The following is a 23,016-nucleotide window of genomic DNA, read 5'->3' as shown; positions in this document are numbered from 1 at the left end:
AACCAACCAATAAATTGTGTTACACATTCAGACAAAATTGATGTTTCAGCCATTTTCCAGGTGTATTTTTTATTAATTAAATTACCATTGAAATTGATTACATGTATTTAGAATTTCTAATTTGCATGAGCCTGCTTACTCACTTCAGAAAATCTAATGGGGCCAAACCAATAAGTTTGGGCCAAAAGTGCAAAGGCGCATCCAGGGCAGAACATAGTATATGACATGCATGTTTGGCCAACATTGTACAACCTATTGATTTTTTACTAGATGCATGACTGCATCAAGCCCGTGGTCAAGTAAGCTATTAATTTTGTTTAATTTAAAGCCCCTCAAACACTCAAAATCAACTAAGATTGTGTACAATATTTTGAAAAATAAAGTTAACACATAAACAAGAGCTGTCTCCATAGGATAACATATGCCCCCGAAAAAAGTTATGAGCATTTTTCGAAAACTAAACGCAGATTTCATAACCTAAACGCGGACCCTAAGTTCAAGGTCAAGATCAAAGGGGTAAAAATTTGTGTGCGTATGGAAAGGCCTTGTCCATATAAACATGCATACCAAATATGAAGGTTACATCTGAAGCAACATAGAAGTTATGAGCATTTTTCGAAACCTTAACGCAGATTTCGAACCCTATGTGGACCCGAAGTTCAAGGTCAAAGGGGTCAAAATTTGTGTGCGTATGGAAAGGCCTTGTCCATATAAACATGCATACCAAACACAAAGGTTACATCTGAAACAACATAGAAGTTATGAGCATTTTTCGAAACCTAAACGCAGATTTCGAAACCTAAACGCCGACCCTAAGGTCAAGGTCAAAGGGGTCAAAATTTGTGTGCGTATGAAAAGCCCTTGTCAATATACACATGCATACCAAATATGAAGGTTACATCTGAAGCGACATAGAAGTCATGAGCATTTTTTTTAAAGTGTGACGGACAGACGAATGGACAGACAGACGGACAGTGCAATCACTATATGCCCTCCTTCGGGGGCATGAAAATCAGTGTTCCTTTATAGCAATATAGCCAAAATGTCAAGGTTAGATGTGGTCTGGTAACATAGATTTAACGAGATTCAAAATGCCTGTTTGTACTGGTATTTTTTGTGACAATATATTCCATGTGAATTTCCGATGATATCCAAACTTATACCAGCCAACGCGAGATTGGCTTCGGCAGAATCAGAAGCAGGACGTAGTTCTCATCATGCTTCCAACGCTGCCTGTAAATTTCACATCTAGTGTCAAAATTTTGGCTATTGCTATCACTGCACTGTTTTTTTTATGGGTTAACTTAATTTTACCAAATATTTTGTGAAATATATTCGTTGATTCATAGTGTTTATGGCGCTTTTAAACTGAGTGGGACCTTGAAGTTTGAGCAAGAGACAAAGGTTATTACAAGCAACATGTACACTTTCAGCAATATAAGGCCTGTTATTTCAAAATTGCATTTTAGATGATTAAGTTTTAGTTACATATGCTGCAAAAGCTGAACTTATAGATTCTTCAACTTTGATAAAATGAGACAGGCATTGCCAAAATCACCTTATTTACAAAAGTTTAACATTTAAGGCAAGTTACTTTCATGTTGCATGAATGATGAAATTACAGTCTAAACCAGATGTATGATGCTCATTTTTTATCATTGACATTTAAGAGTTCCGTTGACATTTATGTAAGGGATACAGGGCTTGTATGAGGATATATATGTCATCTCCACATGAAGTACATTTTTGTGGCATGTTATTTAAATTTACAATATGAAAGGTGAAGTAATGGTCTAAGTACTTAGCATGGCATCTAGACTAAAAGCGTTGACAATAGTATTGTTAATTACATCCGGAAGTTGCAAAATGTATTTCATTATATGTGATGTTGTTCACAGAGAAACAGTTTCTGAAAGGGAAAATAAATGAAAGCAAGATTTATTTAATGGAGGAAATTTATTCTCATTTTAATAACATCAATTGAGATCTGCTTTCAAGAACTGTTAATCATTTCTTTGAAAGTGTGAGTCTTCTTACATTACTTTTTGATTGCATGATTAGTTCCTGGTAAAACAATGTCAGTGACTGATGTTTTTGATGTCCTGATACAAGTTGAACATGTTTTGTACATATCTTCCTGTACAGATTTCATGAAGGTATACAATCCCAGTTTCAACCTGATTGACTCATCACTGCGATGGTATATTGCGTGCACCAAATTTTCTTTGTCATCTTGAGTTTTTGTGAACTACCATAGTAAATTTTGAGTTTCCACACTTTACGGTAAGCAATTTTAAATTGATCTTTCAATCTATGAGCCAAGTGCATAAGTGATGTACAATTTTCCCCTTTTGCTTGCAAAATGTATAGCCCCCCAAAAGGAAACAGTAATAAAGCATTTAAAATGCATTTAAAATGACCCTCTATCTGTGAAAACTGGGCTTAATTAAGTGACCAAACAATATGAATAGACTTCCTCTTAACAGAAAAAGCAGAAAGTTCCATCCCTGATTAGCCTGTGCTGGCTGCACAGGCTTATCTAGGATGATACTTAACAAACATGCATAAACCCAATTTTCCCAACATGAGGCTCAAATGTATTTTATTCATGTAACATACCTGGAACCTGTCCAATATTGCACACTGGTATTTTGTTGTTTGCTAACTCTTCTGGTAGAAGAGCCTCTGACATATTTTTGCCTATGTAGTACTGGTTACATAATACACTCTGTTTATTTTCGTATGTGGAATCTGACAGGACACCTTCTTCGCAGTAAAAGCAGTGGGAACATGGCTGGGACGGCATAGGACAAACTTGACTGCAAAAAGAAACACATTGAGAAGAATCGAATAAAATATCAACAAATGTGGATCATATGTGAATCAATTTTGCAATTACTTTATTGTTATCATATTTGTTTGTGCTTATCATACAGATGTGAGTTTTCATACTGTTTGTGTTAAATTGCAGATATGCTATATTGCAATCTCGTATCACATAATGTTGAATATATATTGAAAATCTGCTAAGGAGCCCACAAGTTGTAGAGCAATCTAGATAGATCTTGATCCATAGATCCTGCAAAACATATTATAACAGAACTGCAGTGTACCATACGAGGACTGCTTCATAAATTTGCAGAACAATCCTTTAAAACATAGTTTTTTTATTAAAGTAGCATGATATCAAAGCAGTTTGATGCATATCTGATTATATTTAATAGCTTCATTTCATGTTATTCAACTCCATGGTTATTAAGTGGTATTTTATGAAACCACTATTTATGAACTTTTTTTTACCAAGTATTTGAAGCACTCTTAAAGTACTGATTAAAAATCAAACTTAACCAAAATGACGCTCAAAACCTCTTGACACAAGTATCAAGTCTCATATTTATTTTTGTCGGTTGTTTGACATGGTGATAAAAGGTAACTAAAAAGCAGCACTTTTTTTAATTGCTTTACAAAATCACTATACATTATTCAGTAATGTTATGTTGAACATTATTGTGTTGTACTCAGAAAACTACAGAGTAAGATTAAAAATGAAAATAATAATAAAACAATGAACTTAGTTGAATTGATATCCCACGCCATTTTCAAAATTTTGTGACAGACAGACAGACAGATGGAACGACTGACAGACAGAATGACAAACGGACAACGTCTATTCTATATCCCTCCCCCTTTGGAAGGGGATAACAAGAGGGCCTAAAGGCTCTGGGTTTGGAGAAATTAATGACATTAAAACATTTTAATTCCAAAAATGACTAAGTACTAATTGAGTAATCAATGAAGCTTTGCTTTATACTGCACAACCACATAACTTTTAAATTGGTCTCTATTCAAAATCCTTGTGTCATACAATTATTCACATTAGTTTTCCTCTCAAGTTAATGTTGTAATTGCCTAGTTGTTAACATTTTTTCTTTATTTGTGGTGATCGATTGCTTTGCACTAAGAATGTCAACTTAACTTCAAAGGTTTTAAACCAACACAATAATTTCAATAAAGCAGGAAGGTAATCAATCGATATCATTGTGCATCGGAAAGTACTGGTAGGTTACAATTATTGCCAATCAAATAATAGAAAATCTGAGGGTCTGAACAAGGGGAGGGGGGGGGGGGGGAATCATACATTAATCAACCAACACATTATATTATTTTAGCATTTTTTAAATATTTTTTTAAGGGGGGCTCATATAACATATAATTAATTGAAGAGACAAAGCCTTTTTCTGGATATGATTGGAAATATATTAAATAGCTAGGTTTAAATAATAATATTTCAAACACCCACTTGTAAATATAATTCAAAACATGTCTCATACTGATGAGCCAGAAAGATTCTTTCACCACTTTAATTTGTCTTCCCTACATTTATTTTACTTCCATATAAACTCTATTGCATCGACCATGCTTTATCACAACATTCTTACAAACTTCATTAAATAGATGGGAGTTGTACCAAAAACAATATACCCTCGATCATTCGATCCAGGGGCATAAAAACAATCAACCACATCATACCACATTCATTGTGCAAACTAACATTATGTGTAAGCTCATCTTCAAGTGGATATGGAAGTGGGGAATCAGAAAATATGTACTTTAATTGGAAGTACTATAAAATCAGTGTCCGACAAATTTCTTATTTTTCAGGTAGCCCACTGGGCTACCAATAAAAATATTTGGTAGCCCATAAAATTTTCCTACAAAATGATAAGAGGCAGGTTTTCATCTTTATTTTATTTCTTCATTTACATATACATAATATGTGTACATACATATACATAAAACAGCAAGTAGTCTGATGTACACAGTCAATATCGTAAATAAATGTTACAGTACAGGCACCGTGTACTTAAATGTAAATGTACCAAAGAAAATCATATACTACATGTAGATATAACATGTGTATGTGCACATGTATGTGTACTTAAATTCGGACAGCACGTTAAGTTGTAAACGTAAATGAAGCGTTTAGATGATCAATACGATTGACTCGTATGGTGTTAATCAATGCAATTGCCCTTTTTAACAACAAATGCAGAGTTTCAAGAAATCAAGAGTATTAAATCATTTATTTACTTGTGTACTGTCCGAATTAACGTATTGCATCCGTATGTTACGACACTTGTGTGCAGTCAGTATACAATACAATAATTGTTCCAATAATAAAGGAACTGATACAGCGTAACGGTAACGATACAGCGTGTTTACATGATATTTTATAAAGAGAAAATGTCAATGCCAAATAATTCGCGAGATACCCCGGTACTTTAGTTGAAATTCACAACGAAACTTTTAATGGAAATTAAATTATCTCAATGCTGTACCCGCTACGAAATTTGTATTTACAAATAAATACACCCAGGCCAATTTTCGCGCGCTTTTTATCAGGACAAAGAAATTCATTTCTTAAATGTAGAATTTTGTAACCTAAAATAGCTGTACACAACGCGTGCAAACCGTGGAAGGTTATTTACGCATGTTGCAATACAACGGTCCTGATTGGGAGCTTATTTCATCATATCTTTAAATAGAACCATATGCCGAAATTCATTTGACATTTTAGAAAATTTCAAACGTTTGTGTTTATGACTCTTATTGTCTATATTACCCACCCATAATTTGGTTTTAAAAATATAAATTGGGCATATATGGGATTATTGATTAACAGTCGATTAATCCAATTATTCATTGAAAATGCAAACTAATTAGCAGGTGTTAACTGCGTTCACAAAGTTGTCATTAATATTCATTTTCGGTTTTGTTACCGTTTTGAAGAATCCGCTATTGTTTTAATTTATTTAATGTTTGGCGTCCTTGGATATTTAACGACATCGAAAACGTTGACGCTATTACTCATTGTTGCGGTTAACAAAGAATTCCAAACTGCGAAATGATGTTGCATCATGTGCGCCAACTATCCAACCGGCTCTCATTATATTATTAGCAGACGACAAATGTTGATTCTGATTGGATGATTAAAATACACTGTTACTGTTTAAGACATTACCGCAAGTGATCGGTGACTGATTAGATAATTGATTGCACTTTGTTATCGGATTATAAGCAATACACAGTGTACAAACACATGGTCAGCGTGTTTATTCTACGTATGTCTGTCAATAAACCGGGCTACCGCTCGTATAGATTTATAGTAGCCCGGCGGGCGTCAGCTGGAAAATTTCAGTAGCCCGATGAAAAATTTCGGTAGCCCCCGGGCTCCGGGCAATGGATTTGTCGGACACTGTATAAAACAAATTATAAAGAAGTCATTTTGCCTAATGTCCAAACTATTTGACAATATAGTCATTGGAGTACTTTATCTTGTGATCACAACCTTGGAAATTATTTCCTTTTACGCTTTTCAACCTTAAAGGGCCCGTCAACCACGAATTACGAAAAAAGAAAAGTTCTAAAATACCGTATTTTTTAAATTATTAGTTTATATTGATAAAAATATCACGACTGGTATATTACATTACTTGAATCAAGAGCTGTCACCATAGGATGACTTATGCCCCCAATAAACGCTTGGTAGAAGTTATGGGCTTTTTTCGAATCCTAAACACAGATTTCGAACCTAAACGCGGACCCTAAGTTCAAGGTCAAGGTCACAGGGGTCAAAATTTGTGTGCGTATGGAAAGGCCTTGTCCATATACACATGCATGCCAAATTGCTATCTGAAGCGACATAGAAGTTATGAGCATTTTTGAAATCTAAACGAAAAGTGTGACCGACAGACGGATGGACAGACGAACGGACAGTCGATCACTATATGCCCTCCTTCAAGGGCATAAAAATGTCTTAGAATATCAAAATAAATCAGAAAGCCACATAAACTAGAGAGTGGACACCATGCTAAATCCTTGATGTGCACTAAGTGACCCCGTGACCTAGTTTTTGACCCGTATGACCCATATTCGAACTTTACCTAGATATTGTCTTGATACAACTTCTGACCAAGTTTGGTAAAGATCGGATGAAAAGTATTTGAATTAGAGACCTGACACAAAAAGTATGACAGACAGACTGACAGACTGACGGACAAACTTACAGACCGACAGTGCGAAAACTATATACCCCCTTTTCTTCGAAAGGGGGCATAAAAAGTCCATATTTTCAGTATATTCAGTAATAAAGTTTTGCGATGTGAAATCAAAAGTACATCGCGAATATAGGTAACATAACGATATACACACTATAAATAACGCAAGTAGATTGATCATTTTATATACAAAATATATACAATTCACTACGCATGCACAATTTGCATTCCTGGGTTTACCACGTGACGATGATGATCAATCTACTAGCGTTATTTATAGTTAACTGGTAGATACCTGCTACACATACCCAGTAAAATTTTATTACCATATATATGAAAATATGAAAACTTAATAACTTTTTTCAAGTAATGTAATATACCAGTCGTGATATTTTAATCAATATAAACTGATAATTGTAAAACAATACGGTATTTTAGAACTTTTCTTTTTTGTCATTCGTGGTTGACGGTCCCTTAAAAAACTATCAAAAGTACATAAGCCAAACATTGTTCAAATTTCTATATCACTCCCGACCTAATTGTTCATTAGAAATATGTGTCAACACATTCAGCATACAAAAAAAATGTTTGTTTTAACTTTAAAGTTGCATAACCAACCAAGGGCAAGCAGGTTGGAAAATACTTATACATATCATGTTACAAATAATTTAATTGGCATCTTGAAGAACCTACAACTGAACAAAAACAAGGACACAAATATTGGGAAAAATTGATAAGAAGCGAATCCTAACATATTAAACAAGAGCACCGCCTTGCGGGTGCAGACCGCTCATCTATTTTCTTTTTAAAGGTGAAGGGACTCTCATTTTCAATCACAAAGGAGGGAGGAGTGGAGTGAAGAGGGGTGTATAGTGTGGGGTTGTGGACATTTATTACATTATCTTCCAAAAAAGCGAAAAAAAAAATAAAAATAAAAAAATCGGGGGGGGGGGGGGTGGTATAGTGTGAGGGTGTGGTGATAATTTGTGAGATGATCTTAAAAAAAAAAAAAAAAAAAAAAAAATCAAAAAAAAATTTGGGGGGGGGGGTGGGGGGGGTGGGGTGGGGGTATAGTGTGAGGGTGTGGTGGTCATTTGTGAGATGATCTTATAAAAAAAAAAAAAAAAAAAAAAAATTAGGGGGGGGGGAGGGGGGGGAGGGGGGGGAGGGCACGGGGGATGGTTTGGGTGAAGTCTATTGTGGTATGTCAGGTAAGAGTAGTTTCATCAAAGTATCAATCAAATCTAATCATAAATAAAGAAGTTATGGCAATTTTAGCAAAATTTAATAATTTGACCTTGAGAGTCAAGGTCATTCAAAGGTCAAAGTAAAATTCAAGTTGCCAGGTACAGTAACCTCATGATAGCATGTAAGTATTTGAAGTTTGAAAGCAATAGCCTTGATACTTCGAGTGGATCGAAACACAAAATTTAACCATATATTAAAAGTTACTAAGTCAAAAAAGGGCCATAATTCCGTAACAATGACAACCAGAGTTATGCAACTTGTCCTTTTACTGTACCCTTATGATAGTTTGTGAGTGTTCCAAGTATGAAAGCAATATCTATGATACTTTAGGGGTAAAGTGACCAAAACATAAATCTTAACCAAATTTTCAATTTTCTAAGTATAAAGGGCCCATAATTCCGTCCAAATGCCAGTCAGAGTTACATAACTTTGCCTGCACCGTCCCCTTATGATAGTTCATAAATCTTGCAAGTATGAAAGCAATAGCTTTGATACTGTAGGAATAAAGTGGACCTAAACACAAAACTTAATCAAATTTTCAATTTTCTAAGTATAAAAAGGGCACATAATTCTGTCAAAATGCCAGTCAGAGTTACATTACTTTGCCTGCACAGTCCCCTTATGATAGTTAGTAAGTGTTGCAAGTATGAAAGCAATAGCTTTGATGCTTAAGGAATAAAATGGACCTAAACACAAAACTTAACCAAAATTGTCAATTTTCTAAGTATAAAAAGGGCACATAATTCTGTCAAAATGCATGCCAGAGTTATCTAACTTTGCCTGCCCAGTCCCCTTATGATAGTAAGTAAGTGTACCAAGTTTGAATGCAATAGCATTGATACTTACTGAGAAAAGTGGAACTAAACACAAAACTTAACCAAAATTTGCAATTTTTTAAGTATAAAAAGGGCACATAATTCTGTCAAAATGCACGCCAGAGTTATCTAACTTTGCCTGCCTAGTCCCCTCATGATAGTAAGTAAGTGTACCAAGTTTGAATGCAATAGCATTGATACTTTCTGAGAAAAGTGGACCTAAACGCAAAACTTAACCGGACGCCGACGCCAACGCCAACGCCGACGCCGACGCCGACGCCAAGGTGATGACAATAGCTCATAATTTTTTTTCAAAAAATAGATGAGCTAAAAATAACACAATAATGCAATAATCATTAAATACTGAAAAATCATAGAAAGAAAAATCTAACCACTTAAACAAAAAGTTATATGGGCTGGCTATTTTTAGCTCACCTGTCACAAGCGACATGGTGAGCTTATGTGACCGTGTGATGTCCGGCGTCCGTATGTGCGTGCGTGTGTGCGTGCGTGTGTCCGTCAACAATTTGTTTGTGTAGACAGTAGAGGTTACAGTTTGGGATTGTATTTGGGTCATCTGGGGTTAAAAACTAGGTCACTAGGTCAAAAACTAGGTCACTAGGTCAAAAACTAGGTCACTAGGTCAAAAACTAGGTCACTAGGTCAAAAACTAGGTCACTAGGTCAAATAATAGAAAAACCTTGTATAGACAATAGAGGTCACAGTTTTCATCCAATCCTTATGAAATTTGGTCAGACTGTTTATCTTGATGAAATCTGGGTTGCGATTGTATTTGGGTCATCTGGGTTCAAAAACTAGGTCACTAGCTCAAATAAAAGAATAACCTTATGTAGACAATAGAAGTCACAGTTTTCATCCAATCTTTATAAAATTTGATCAGAATGTTTATCGTGATGAAATCTGGGTTGGGATTGTATTTGGGTCACTTGGGGTCAAAAACTAGGTCACTAGGTCAAATAATAGAAAAACCATGTGTAGACGATAGAGGTAACAGTTTTCATCCAATCTTTATGAAATTTGGTCAGAATGTTGATCTTGATGAAATCTGGGTTGGGATTGTATTTGGTTAGTAAGTGAGTGATTCAGGGCCATCATGGCTCTCTTGTTTAAGGATAGGTTCTTCATATATTTTTTTACTTTTTAAATATACTTCTTTGTATTTGTATTGGTCCTATTAGAGTAAACAACATATTGCCAAATTTAAATATTGACCTCACTATATAGTACATACTTAAAGTACCATCTAATCAACAGAAATAATCACTTTGGGAATGTTTCTTACGATTAATGACACTATTGTCACAGAAATGATTCAATAACCACTCCAAATAACCACAAAAACAAACAATTGTATGAAAAACTAAATTCGGCCAGCAACAGTATGTGTTTCTAACAATAAAGGCATTGTTGTGATACAATAAGAACTAACACGAACTTAAAAAAAAACACAGCTGTGTACATGTCCCCACAAAATTGAATTACTTTGTCATTTGCTAAAGCAGAATGGAAGGGCAAATGTATGGAACCCCTATTGATATATCGGAGGTTTCATTAAAATGATGTGGGTTTAAATCATATGATATGTGTTACTAATAGTATGCTGTGTGCTGTGATGGTATGATGTGTGTTTGTGATGGTATGCTGTGTGTTTGTGATGGTATGCTGTGTGTTTGTTATGATATGCTGTGTGTTTGTGATGATATGCTGTGTGTTTGCCATATTCTGCTGTGTTTCTCTCATGGTATGTTGTGTGTTTGTGATGGCATGCTGTGTGTTTGAAATGGTATGCTGTGTGTTTGTGATGGTAGGCTGTGTGTTTGTGATGGTATGCTCTAAGTTTCATTGAAATCATGTGGGTTTAAATCATATGATATGTGCTTATTATAGTATGCTGTGTGCTTGCCATAGTATTGTGTGTGTTTGTGATGGAATGCTGTGCATACTATGGCAAGCACACAGCATACTATTATAAACACATATCATATGATTTAAACCCACATCATTTCAATGAAATCTCCGATAAATCAATAGTCAACAGGAGACAGATGAGGTGTTCCATACAAATGTGTTCTGGTCAATTCAGACACACCAACATGTTTTTATAATGGGCTGGCTATTCTGCAGTTTTATAGTGTAACTATATAGAGTAACATACAGTATTACTTGATAGTAACATCATATTTCTTTTTTAAAGAAGATAATATGGTACTTCATGGAATAATACTGTATGAGTTATTGAGCATAAGTACTTCAGTACAAAAAAACACTTACCATGTACTAAGTTTGCCATCCAACCATTTTTTACCAAAAGAGTTCACTCTGCCCCTTTTCAGGCCCTTCCCCACGTCATGTATTTATTCCGGCAAAATCCCCATTTGACTTAAAGTACGCATCAAATTTAGTTTTTTCTGTAATAAACATTGAGTGAAGTTTATAAAAAGAACAATGTCACGGTCGAAATAAGGTCTGGTGATTTGGGTAGGTAGAGAGGGGCATCAAACTATTCTTCATCAAGACCTATAAACTAGCCAAATTTGGAAAGAAAATGCTACAGAAAAGGTTGAGCCAGTGAGTAGAAGCCCTTTTTACTACTTACTAGCGCTGTGTTTCACCAGTCCTGGGCCCCTTGAACAGTTGGTAGTTGGCCGTGGACTCAACAAATGTGAGACATAGGGAGAAGCATAGAGCCCTATAGAGGAACACTTCCATGGTTCTCCAGTCCTGAAGATACAATTGGGAACTGAATCATAAGCTTTTAATCATTTACAATGGGCATCACAAAACATTGCACTTAATTATTCCTCCACGTTGATAGTATAATGTATATTTTCTGTCAGTAACCAGATATAATGACCACCAAGACCAGGGCTCAGCCGTGAGGGAAAAGTGGAAGACTACTTCTCCCTGGACAGATTAACTTCTACCTCCAATTGAATGAAGAGAAGTGACTTCTCCTCCTTTTGTGATTTACTTTGAGCCCGATATTGACATATAATGTATTCAATAAATTCAGTTATATACAATAATAACACGACATTAACACTTAAGTGTGTTTGTATTTGTTAATGTTTTCACCCAAACTGCCAAGTGTGAGTCTGATTAATGATAATGGGCATGGTGCAATAAGGGGAACACACAATACATTAAGAGTTGATTTAATGCTTTACAGGAACCACTTCTCTTTAAAGTTGCCTCACTTCTCCCTAATTTCAGCTGTCACTTCTCCCTCAAATTTTAACGCAGGCTGAGCCCTGAAGACATATATTTATAGTTGAATATATGTTTAAATTCTACAGTATATGTAAACTGAAAGCTTAAAATGTATTAATTAAAACAAGAAATGTAACCATGACTTTAATTATGTTTGAACGCAATGTTGTTAATAAAGACCCTGAACACATTCATGTATAAATGTAGTTTTATTTGAATATCTGTAGTAGACGTCATAGAGATATTGAGTTGTTCCTCGAAATAGAAACTTGAATTTTCATAACAAAAAGGAGCATAGTTCTGTTAGATGTCATATAAGAGATATGGAACTTGATCAAAGCCCTCACACAATGACACCAAACATGTTTGAAGTTTCAATTGAACACATGTTAAAGAATTACAGTGATATAGAGGTGTTGCATGTTTAAATAAATTGCATGTCAGAGTTATGAACCATGGAACACAATTACCACAAACACATGTGTAAAGTTTAATTGAATATATGTAGTAGAAACATTGAAATGGAGACGTTGTTTTTTTGCACATTTACCTTAAAGATTTATATTGTGACTGCAACCATTTCTAACTCTGCCAATATATATATCATTAGCACAAGTTTTAGTTTTCTTATAAAGTCTATAAAGAAACCATGCTGGCCCCTAGGGTGCCTGTGGACAGTTTTGCAATCAAAGGCAAGATTTATAGAGGACCACTTAACATTTTACAATGTCATTTACAACCAAAACTTGTGTATTCAAAATACATTTTGCTATATGTCTTTAGTAACTATAATTATGACTCGTTCGGTGTTGCCAATTTTGATATATAGGTAAGAAAAGATCAATTTAAAAAATCAGACCCATAACTCCAATAGAGGGGGTGAGGCGCAAATTTTGAAACCAGGACCAAAATGTTTACACTCTTGGTACTGACTAGGTCCATGGCACACTTTTGGTAGAGCCAAGAGGTCCACTATTCAATGTTTAATGCTCAATATCTAAGCTTTAATCATTCCAGCTTCAGAGAATTTACATGATCTTTTAATATACATGTAAAAGCGTAATAAAAGTAAAACACACTTGACTGCCTAGAGTTGGGTCCATTTTTTTTGTTCATAGAGTGGGGTCACCCCATAGCCATATCTCACATAATATTGGTGAAGGACTGCTAGATAAGGTTTCGTATCAGATTTCTACTGACAACCATATAAAAGATCAAGCTTTGGAGATTGTGTAAGAGGTCAACTTATAGACAAGGCAATATATATGATATAAATAAACTCTAGAGGACGTCAAGCTCTTGTGATTTTGGAAAAATAGATATTAAAATGAAAATCAATAGGGGTCATCTGCCAGTCATGATCAATGTACCTATGAAGTTTCATGATCCTAGGCATAAGCATTTGTGAGTTATTATCCGGAAACCATTTAACTGTTTCGAGTCACTGTGACCTTGACCTTTGACCTAGTGACCTGAAAATCAATAGGGGTCATCTGCCAGTCATGATCAATGTACCTATGAAATTTCATGATCCTAGGCGTAAGTATTGTTGAGTTATCATCCGGAAACCTTTTTACTATTTCGAGTCACTGTGACCTTGACCTTTGACCTAGTGACTTGAAAATCAATAGGGGTCATCTGCCAGTCATGATCAATGTACCTATGAAGTTTCATGATCCAATGTACCTATGAAGTTTCATGATCCTTGACATAAGCATTCGTGAGTCATCATCCGGAAACCATTTAACTGTTTCGAGTCACTGTGACCTTGACCTTTGACCAAGTGACCTGAAAATCAATAGGGGTCATCTGCCAGTCATGATCAATGTACCTATGAAATTTCATGATCCTAGGCGTAAGTATTGTTGAGTTATCATCTGGAAACCATGTTACTATTTCGAGTCACTGTGACCTTGACCTTTGACCTAGTGACCTCAAAATCAATAGGGGTCATCTGCCAGTCATGATCAATGTACCTATGAAGTTTCATAATCCTAGGCCTAACTAAGCATTCTTGAGTTATCATCCGGAAACCATTTTACTATTTCAAGTCACTGTGACCTTGACCTTTGACCTAGTGACCTGAAAATCAATAAGGGTCATCTGCCAGTCATGATCAATGTACCTATGAAGTTTCATGATCCTAGGCCAAAGCGTTCTTGAGTTATCATCCGGAAACCATCTTGTGGACGGACTGACCGACGGACCGACCGACATGTGCAAAACAATATACCCCCTCTTCTTCGAATGGGGGCATAATAATGTCGGATTATTGTCCTTATAGCTGACATGGCAACCTGCCTTCAGCAAATACTTTTAAAACATTTGAAAGAGCTTCATGCAAATACCACAATAGCTCACCATGAAAAATTGGATAAATTATCTCCTAATCTGAACATAGCATTATATTATGTACTAGTTATGATTTGGTATCTTCTAATTCAAAGAAGAAATAATGTTCTAACAAAGACTATATATATGTATGTATGCCCTAATTGGGTTCAATTGGTCTTTGTTGGGTTTGGTACTACTCAACAGTACCATGAGTATACTCTCAAGTATACAATAATGTAGGTACGGAAAAACACTTAAAGACTCTCCGGGGTACTTTTCATAGTTTTGTCCGTACCATGGAGACTTTGTAGTTTAATTTAGAGGCCCCGGGGTGCTTTTAAGTAGTACCTGAGCTTACAATGACCAATCAAATCTCATTAGGACTGGTATCTCCAAATGTTAATTGTACCTGGTGTCTACTAATTAGGCCCTATGAGCGAAACAATTACACAAATTAAATTAATACAGACTGTGGTTCTCAATACAATTACTTCATAATTATAAAATATTCTGCAAATATTTCCGACAATACATTTAAGGTCAACAAATTATTGTTTTGTCAATTCGTAACAATTATTTCCCAAAACTATTTACATGCTTTTAAAGTCTTATTTGATCTCAATTATAAATTAAGTAAAACAACAAAATCCCAAAAAGCCAAATACCAATATTACATTGTTCTTTTTATATCATAAATTTTGGCAAGCGTTAGTAACCCACAACTTACAGTACAGCTATTCCAATACTACTGTCATGATCATATAGTTGTAAAACAAGGAAGAAAACACGGTATAACACTTCCTGAAACAGAAAGCTACTTCCGTAAAGCTTAGGTGATTTTGTTCAACCCGACAGCTAACATTTCTCGTTCAGTTTCTAAAACTTTCAATAAGGACTACGTAAATTAAAGTTAATGAAAACTATGGAGGCTTCGTCACAATTTCGTGTTTAGAAAAACACACTCAAAACACACCCACGATTAAATGGTTAAACTGCCATTCAACTCCCACCCACTCACATGGGGAAACACTCTTTTCCATTTTCCTGATTTCCATTCGCTGTTTGAGATATAGAATACTTTTATTTACGATCTATGCACCGGTGTCGCGTGAGAATTGCAAGACCGTGAGGCAGTTAAGATACAGGAAGACAACAGGTTTTGCGCATGCGCAGTATGATATAAACATGTTCGTGAGGAATGCAAGACCGTATCCTTGTATTATATCAACGATTCTTACCCTATTTTATGATTATTGCAAATGGTGAATAATTTAGATGCGGAAAGTACACTCAAATCCCCGAACAAGATCGTCACGATTTGTACTCGTTAGTTTTCTTATTGCGTGAACACAAAAAATAACATTGTTATTATAATGTAAGCAGATTGATTCGGCCCCAAGCTATTTCGGTTATTTAGTTGGGTATATAATCTGGGTCATTTATTATTAAAGCTTATTATAACTACCAAGTTTTAGTTTCAAATAGTCGTTGTGATGCGTCGTTTTACTTGGTATTCCAAGATGTTCACATGCAGGCGTGTTGTTTATTTTGCAAATGTTCAGACAGAATTTGTTAAAAAATGTCAACATTAACTACTAGGATTGCTTAAAAACATACATATTTTTAAAAAAAATTGAAAATCAATGTGAGACAGACTCCCAGTATAGGCGCAGTGTGTCAATGCCCTAGAGAAGCTTTGCAATTAAAGTGAAGAAAAAGAAAGATTCAAATATTTTAAGCAAAGGCAGACATATGACCATGGGAATAGTATTGGACTGTAACACACTGACAATTTTTATTATGTCATCCAGTGTGGTCAGTTTCTGATATTAGAGCGAGCCAGAAAACTGGGCCTACCCAAACTAAGTTGTTGCTGGCATTTTGTATATTACGTATTTTTCAGTGAAAAAATCATAACTAATTTAAATATAAATGTATTTTAGAAATTTAAAACAAATTATGCAGCAGTAAAGGACTAGGTATATGTAAATCCCTACAAAAGATGACAACGTATTGCACAATTATTCTAAAAATGAATTGACTAATTAAAACCTTATATTAGTTTTTTGTGGCAGTTGTTTGTTTTTGTTGTTTTTTAATAATGTTTATACAAGGAATGGTTGAAAGTATGTCAACATTCTTCCATCAGGGATAAAACTTTCTTATAACTGATAATAATAATTATTATTATAAATGATTGTTAGTATGGTTATGATATTATGTATAAGCCATAATCTGTATTGTCAGTATCTTTGATAAAATTGTTATTCTAGTGTTATTATTAATGAGAGTGAATCAATCTCAATGCAGAGTTGTTCCTTGCTCTCACATACTCCTCTGCAACGGGCTCAGCATCTATTAGAACAAGAACCGTGTTTAAACCGAACAAACATATTCAAAGTATATTTAATTGCACATTGAGGATAGAAAACATTTTACAATGAAATACCACCACCCATGATTATAGGGAAACTTTGACCCCTTCATTTATGTCCAATCATTATCTGATCTACATGTAACAGGAAATTCCTCCCCTGAATTATTTATTATGTTGTACTTGTATTGAACAGGTTTGATACTAGCCAATGTATACAATGTATCTTTATTCAGAATTGTTCTCAGACAGAGATATTAAAGCAATTTATTTTCTTATAAGATTCATATTATTATATTGGGGTTTTAGTTAATAATATTGATAGTTTTAGTATATTGATATTTCATTTTTTGTATTCAAACAAAAATGACTTAATTTTTAATAATGGAAAATATATGAACCATGCAAAATCATACAAAAATGAACTTAAGCTGTAATGTGTTGCAGATTCACAGAGGCGTGTAATGTGATGTTGTTATGTTGTGTAAGATAGATCCTGTAAAAATATTCTTCATGGAATTTGTAAATAATACCACAGATAAAATATTGTTGAAGGTAAATAGTCTGCAAGTTGCTCATTTTCCTCTAACATGCCCTTGTATTTCAAGGAAGAATACTTTCCAGGCCAGAGGAAAGAGGTTTGGGTTCATATCCCAACAGGGGCTTCAGAGGACATGCATTTTGGGACAAATAATTTTATTTGCTTAACTTTATCCTTAAACTCAACCAAAGCATCATGCAAATGCATTGGCAATAATCTTTGATAATGCATAAATGAAAAGACATAAAACTTATGAATTGAAATAATTTTAGCTCCACTATTATATATGAAAAATATATAGTGGAGCTATCCTACTCACCCCGGTGTCGGCGTTAGCATAAGCGATAGCGTGCAAATGTTAAAGTTTGCGTACCACCCCAATTATTGCCCATGTCCCTTTACATACTGCTTTAATATTTTGCATACTTCTTGACCAACATGACCCCAACCTATAAACAAGAGCAGAACACTGTATCAAGCATTTTGTAAGAATTATGGTCCTTTTTCACTTATAATATGCATATTATTTATAAATCTATGTAAAAGTTTGCGTACCACCTCAATATTTTTCTATGTCCCTTGACATATTGCTTTAACATTTTGCATACTTCTTTACCAACATGATCTCAATCTATAAACAAGAGTAGACAACTCTATCAAGCATTTTGACAGAATTATGGCCCCTTTATACTTAAATAATTGAACATTTGGTTAAGTTTTGTGTTTTGGTCCATTTTACTCCTAAAGTAGCATAGCTATTGCTTTCAAAATTTGAAAACTCGCTAACTATCATTAGGGGACTGTACAGGGCAAGTTGCATAACTCTCGTTGGCTTTTTAATGGAATTATTGCCCTTTTTTGTCTAAGTAACTTTGAATATTTTGTTAAATTTTGTGTTTAGATCCACTTTACTTCTAAAGTATCAAGGCTATTGCTTTCAAACTTCCAATACTTTCTTACTATCATGATGGAACTGTACCTGGTAATGAGACCTTGACTTTTGAATGACCTTGACTCTCAAGGTCAAATTAATAAATTTGCTTATATGCCTTAACTTCTTTATCTATGATCAAGGTACCTGTAGCAGACCTGAGCCCCCCCCCCCCCCCCCCCCCTGGACGCTTGGACCAATTGATGTTGACCTATCACTCTCTAATAAAATAACGAAAACTGACTTGCCACAACTCATCAAGTCAGAAGCTCTCTCCCTTATAGATAATTTGTATGCTGAGCATCTAAAAATCTACACTGACGGCTCCAAATGCCCTAACTCTGGTTTGGTAGCCAACTCTTTTGTAATTCCCTAAAAAAAGATTACCAAAACGCACAGGCTCAGCAACAATCTCTCTATTTTTACAGCAGAACGTTTGGCAATTTTTAAATACTCTTTGTGCTGATTATTGGTCAATAAACCTACTAAAACTGCTATTTTATCAGACTCAATGTCATCTCTTGAGTCTATAAAAAAACAGAAAAAGCAGATCTAGGTCTGACATTTAAGCTAACATTTTGGAACTTCATCAACAGTGCCTAGATAAATCTTTAAAGGTCACATAAGTATGGTGTCCAGCACATATCAACATCAGCGGGAATGAGCAGGCCGACAGGGGGAAAAAGGAGGGCCTCTTGAGGGGGGCCGTAGATGCTGGGGAACTCCTGGCACCTACTGAGATCTACTCCCTGACAAAGAAATTTGTAGTGGGTGAGTGGAATCTGCGGACCGACAATTTGTCTTCCCGTCGACATACTTTTACCAGAACCGCGAAAACCCTCAGGCCGCCTGACAGATACTCAGCAAAGTATGTCCTCGGTATAGACCCCGCATGTTCTAGGTGCCAGGAACTGCGCCCCACATGCTGCTGCACTGTCCTAACCACAAGGCGCAGAGCGACCACCTCGAAGCTGCATTGCACTCCCATGGACTAGTTTTAAACCTTTCCAACGTGCTAGACCCCAAGGGAGCAGCTAGGGGCCCGGTCTTCTCTGCCCTCGCCAAATACCTTCTGGATTGTCAGATAACTGACAAAATCAAGGTCATTGGGGGAGGGAGAGCAGCCAACACCCACCCAATTATTCAGTCTTGTGACTGTTTGTCCTTTAAACTGTGTAATCTTTGCACAAAACTGACGTAATCTAGTAATTGTGTTGGATTTGTGTCTCCTTTACACAACTTTTATTTTAGCTTTTATGGGTTTATTGTTCTACCCCGCCCTTTCTAAATCAGGCCAATGGTATTGACCTGGTCTTCTTTATTTTAATACATTTTTTATGAGAGTATGACGTTAGTCCACCATTTACATTTTTCAGTATCTTAATATAATCATATTTTATGGCATTTCTTATTACAAGAAAGGACGAGGCTGTCCAGTAACCTGGGATTGTTGGCTGCATTGCACCCCCTCTCTTCCCCTTTCAGGGGTTCCACTGGCCCAAAAAAAGTTGTCGCCACTTTTTCGCGGCGTGAATACTGTCGGTTATTCCACCTTATTAATAAGAACAATCATTTTAAGAAACCTTACTACATTAATGTCATTGACTATATTATCACTTTAAAAAGTATGTTATTTCATAAAAAAACCCCAATAAGTACCTTCATAAGTCATACCTTCATAAGTATTAATAAGCTTTATTTGTATATAAATAACATTTTTTTCAACTTGATAAACAACACAGATAACCAAAATAATCTAATAATGTTAACATCAATGTATTAAACAGTATGCTGCATAAATGTTTCGAAATTAATTATTTAAACATAAAATCACACCAATGTTCATCATTTGAAAGGGAATCAGAAAATAAAGCATCTCACTTCAAATTGTTTAACAGTTATATTTGGTCATTTGGACATGATATACATCAGCTTCTGTTGTTAGCAAGTTTTCTGTTAGTGGTGGATGATTTCCAGGTTCAATTAAATGACTGTTGTTCACGCCTTTTTCCTGACAGAGAGGCCCAGATAATTGCCACAATCCATTCTAGTTGCCTGAAATAACATAAAACATATTTTTACAAACTATCAACATCAAACCAACACATAAATGTACCTATCTTTTAATGTCCGAATTTAACATATCCGAAATATAGTACATCGAGTGAATGTTTTATATTTAATTCAGAAATTGTTGTTTTCTTAATCAATTTATATCCTTCCCAGAACATAACAATAATGAATCTATTAAACAGAAAAGCTCACAAATACCTGTTGAAACAAGTTTTTATTTGTTGATGTGGAGAAATTAAATGCTTTTGCCAGCCCCATGGTTTTGATTTTAACAAAGAAATAGCGGCCCTAATAATCATTATAATTATTGATCGTCGTGACAGTTTGTCCCCGTGTTACTTAACTTATTACTCAATATCATTAAGGAGCCGTTAATCCGATAATAACCCCCATAAAACTTGACAATAGCAGTAAAAACACCATTTGTAACACTTACACGCTTCGGTGATTTCTAATGCACTCTGCACTGTAGGTCGCTTACATCGTCGTAAATCAATATTTACAACTGACAGACGCTGGCCGCTAATGCTCGGTCGCGTGCTTTCGACTCGCAGTACATTTTCGGATAGGATTTTAACGACTTTTTGAAATTCGCCACTTTTAAAAAATTGGAGCCACATTTAAAAATTTAGCGCCATTTGGCGCCAATGGCGATCGACAGCGGAACCCCTGCCTTTGACACCCCACCCTTTCCCCTTCAAACTCGAAGAGCCATGTCGGACTGGAGTGCACGGTGCAGGGCCTAATACCATGAAAAACCCTTATTTAGCCCTATCCAGGGTAATACCAATCCCTTGGTATTATTGTCGATTTTGATGATATTGCTAATTTTCGATCATAGCAAATTTTGTACCTTGTAGTACATTAAATCTTGTTATAACTGCTAATTTGTGTAGCAAATTTCCTTATTTTTGTGTAAAACTGCTATCTTATATAGCAAATTGCCTTAATTTTTTCTCAATACTGCTATTTCTACACCATAGCAAACTTTTTACTCTGTATTACACTATTTCATGTTAAAATTGCTATTTTATATAGCAAATTTCCTTAATTTTATGTTAAATTGCTATTTTATATAGCAAAGTGCCTCGGTTTTTCTGTTTAATTGCCATTTTACATACCATACAAGGTACTTTAGTACTATTTCCTCCATTGTTTTCACCAATATACAAATAATATTGATTGGATTAGAGCTTTTTGGGTTTGTTTTACTGCATCTAGGCAATATTTGGTCTTTTTACCATTTTACATCATACCTTTTTCCAATTTTCCTTCAATTGCATACAAACTATTTTTCATTTACCATGCACTCCCTCTGGTCCTGGGGAAACAACCTTTGTAGACTCCATCCCCACAATTACCCCCACAATTACCTCCCTTAGTTCAACTAAGTGACATCACACCGGCCTACACTCCCAAAATCTCTTCTTCTTTCAACCCTTCAGGGTGGCAACTTGTAATTTAAATATATAAACGCATACAGTACTGTACATATTGTAAATAATGTACTTTTTGTACAAATTTAGTTGTTTTGTCACATTTTTACCTGTAAAGCACATTGTTTTACCCTTTATTTTTATGTGGCCCTATAAAGGTGACCGTTTGGAGACACGTAAGTCATTACCCTTAACATATAAGGGTTTTTTACTAATCTCACTTTTAAATATTGTTTTAACGCCACTCTGGGGGGGACTTCTCTTCTCCATAGACCAATCCTCTTTAAGTTCCATACAGACAGGGTCTTACGTTGGAGCATTACGGCTATATTCCCTGTCTGCAAGTGTTTAACATTGAGCCACATACATTTATAATTTATACACATTACAATTTTTAATAACTCAATACTCAATTGCAACATTAATATAGATTTAAGAGTTATACTCCCTATATGTTATTATATATTATCTTTTTCCTTTTTTTCCATATAATTGCATGTCTACATGCAAATTCACTTTACATTTGAGAGCTATTAAATCAGGCTCTAGCATTCCTACTAATTAATGTTCGTAGATAAGCATATTTTCCCATCGATTAGATCTTGTTGTATGACATTTCGTTTAAACATTAAATATACACCTAATTCTGGTACTTTACTATGTATGTAAATATATAGTGGCAATGTTAAACCACTTTGTGATCTGGAAAATCCTTAAATATTTTTTTTTTTTTTCAAACATATTACACATCTGTGTATTCCTTTACTTTTCTATAGGCATTATACTAAAAATAATCCTACTTGGATTTTAACATTTAAAACACAGATCACAAAGTTTAAACACTCCAACAAAGCATTGCAGTAAATACTGAACAATGGGTCTAGTAATGATGATCATGACTCGCAGATGACCCCTATTGATTTTGAGGTCACTAGGTCAAAGGTCAAGGTCCAGTGACCAGAAATAGTAAAATGG

General features: G+C 35.0%; 1 protein-coding gene across 3 annotated transcripts in view; it reads right to left on the bottom strand.

Moving 5' to 3' along the window:
• Positions 1 to 15,840, bottom strand: part of LOC127879169 (uncharacterized) — a 156,544-nt gene extending 140,704 nt beyond the window's left edge. For all 3 annotated transcript variants that reach the window (XR_008048949.1, XR_008048948.1, XM_052425858.1), the window contains exons 1-3: positions 15,705 to 15,840; positions 11,739 to 11,863; positions 2,620 to 2,819 (exon numbers count right to left, since the gene is read on the bottom strand). Coding sequence is in view for 1 of the 3 variants with exons in the window: in XM_052425858.1 (XP_052281818.1) it covers positions 2,620 to 2,819; positions 11,739 to 11,851 (313 nt within the window). In the remaining 2 variants the exon portion in view is untranslated. The remainder of the gene's footprint in view (positions 1 to 2,619; positions 2,820 to 11,738; positions 11,864 to 15,704) is intronic.
• Between the last annotated feature and the right edge of the window lie 7,176 nt (positions 15,841 to 23,016).

This window comes from Dreissena polymorpha, chromosome 4 (genome assembly GCF_020536995.1).
Source record: "Dreissena polymorpha isolate Duluth1 chromosome 4, UMN_Dpol_1.0, whole genome shotgun sequence".
NCBI lineage: Eukaryota > Metazoa > Mollusca > Bivalvia > Myida > Dreissenidae > Dreissena > Dreissena polymorpha.
Note: the sequence above shows the minus strand (reverse complement) of the source record. Positions and strands in the feature narration are given on the sequence as shown.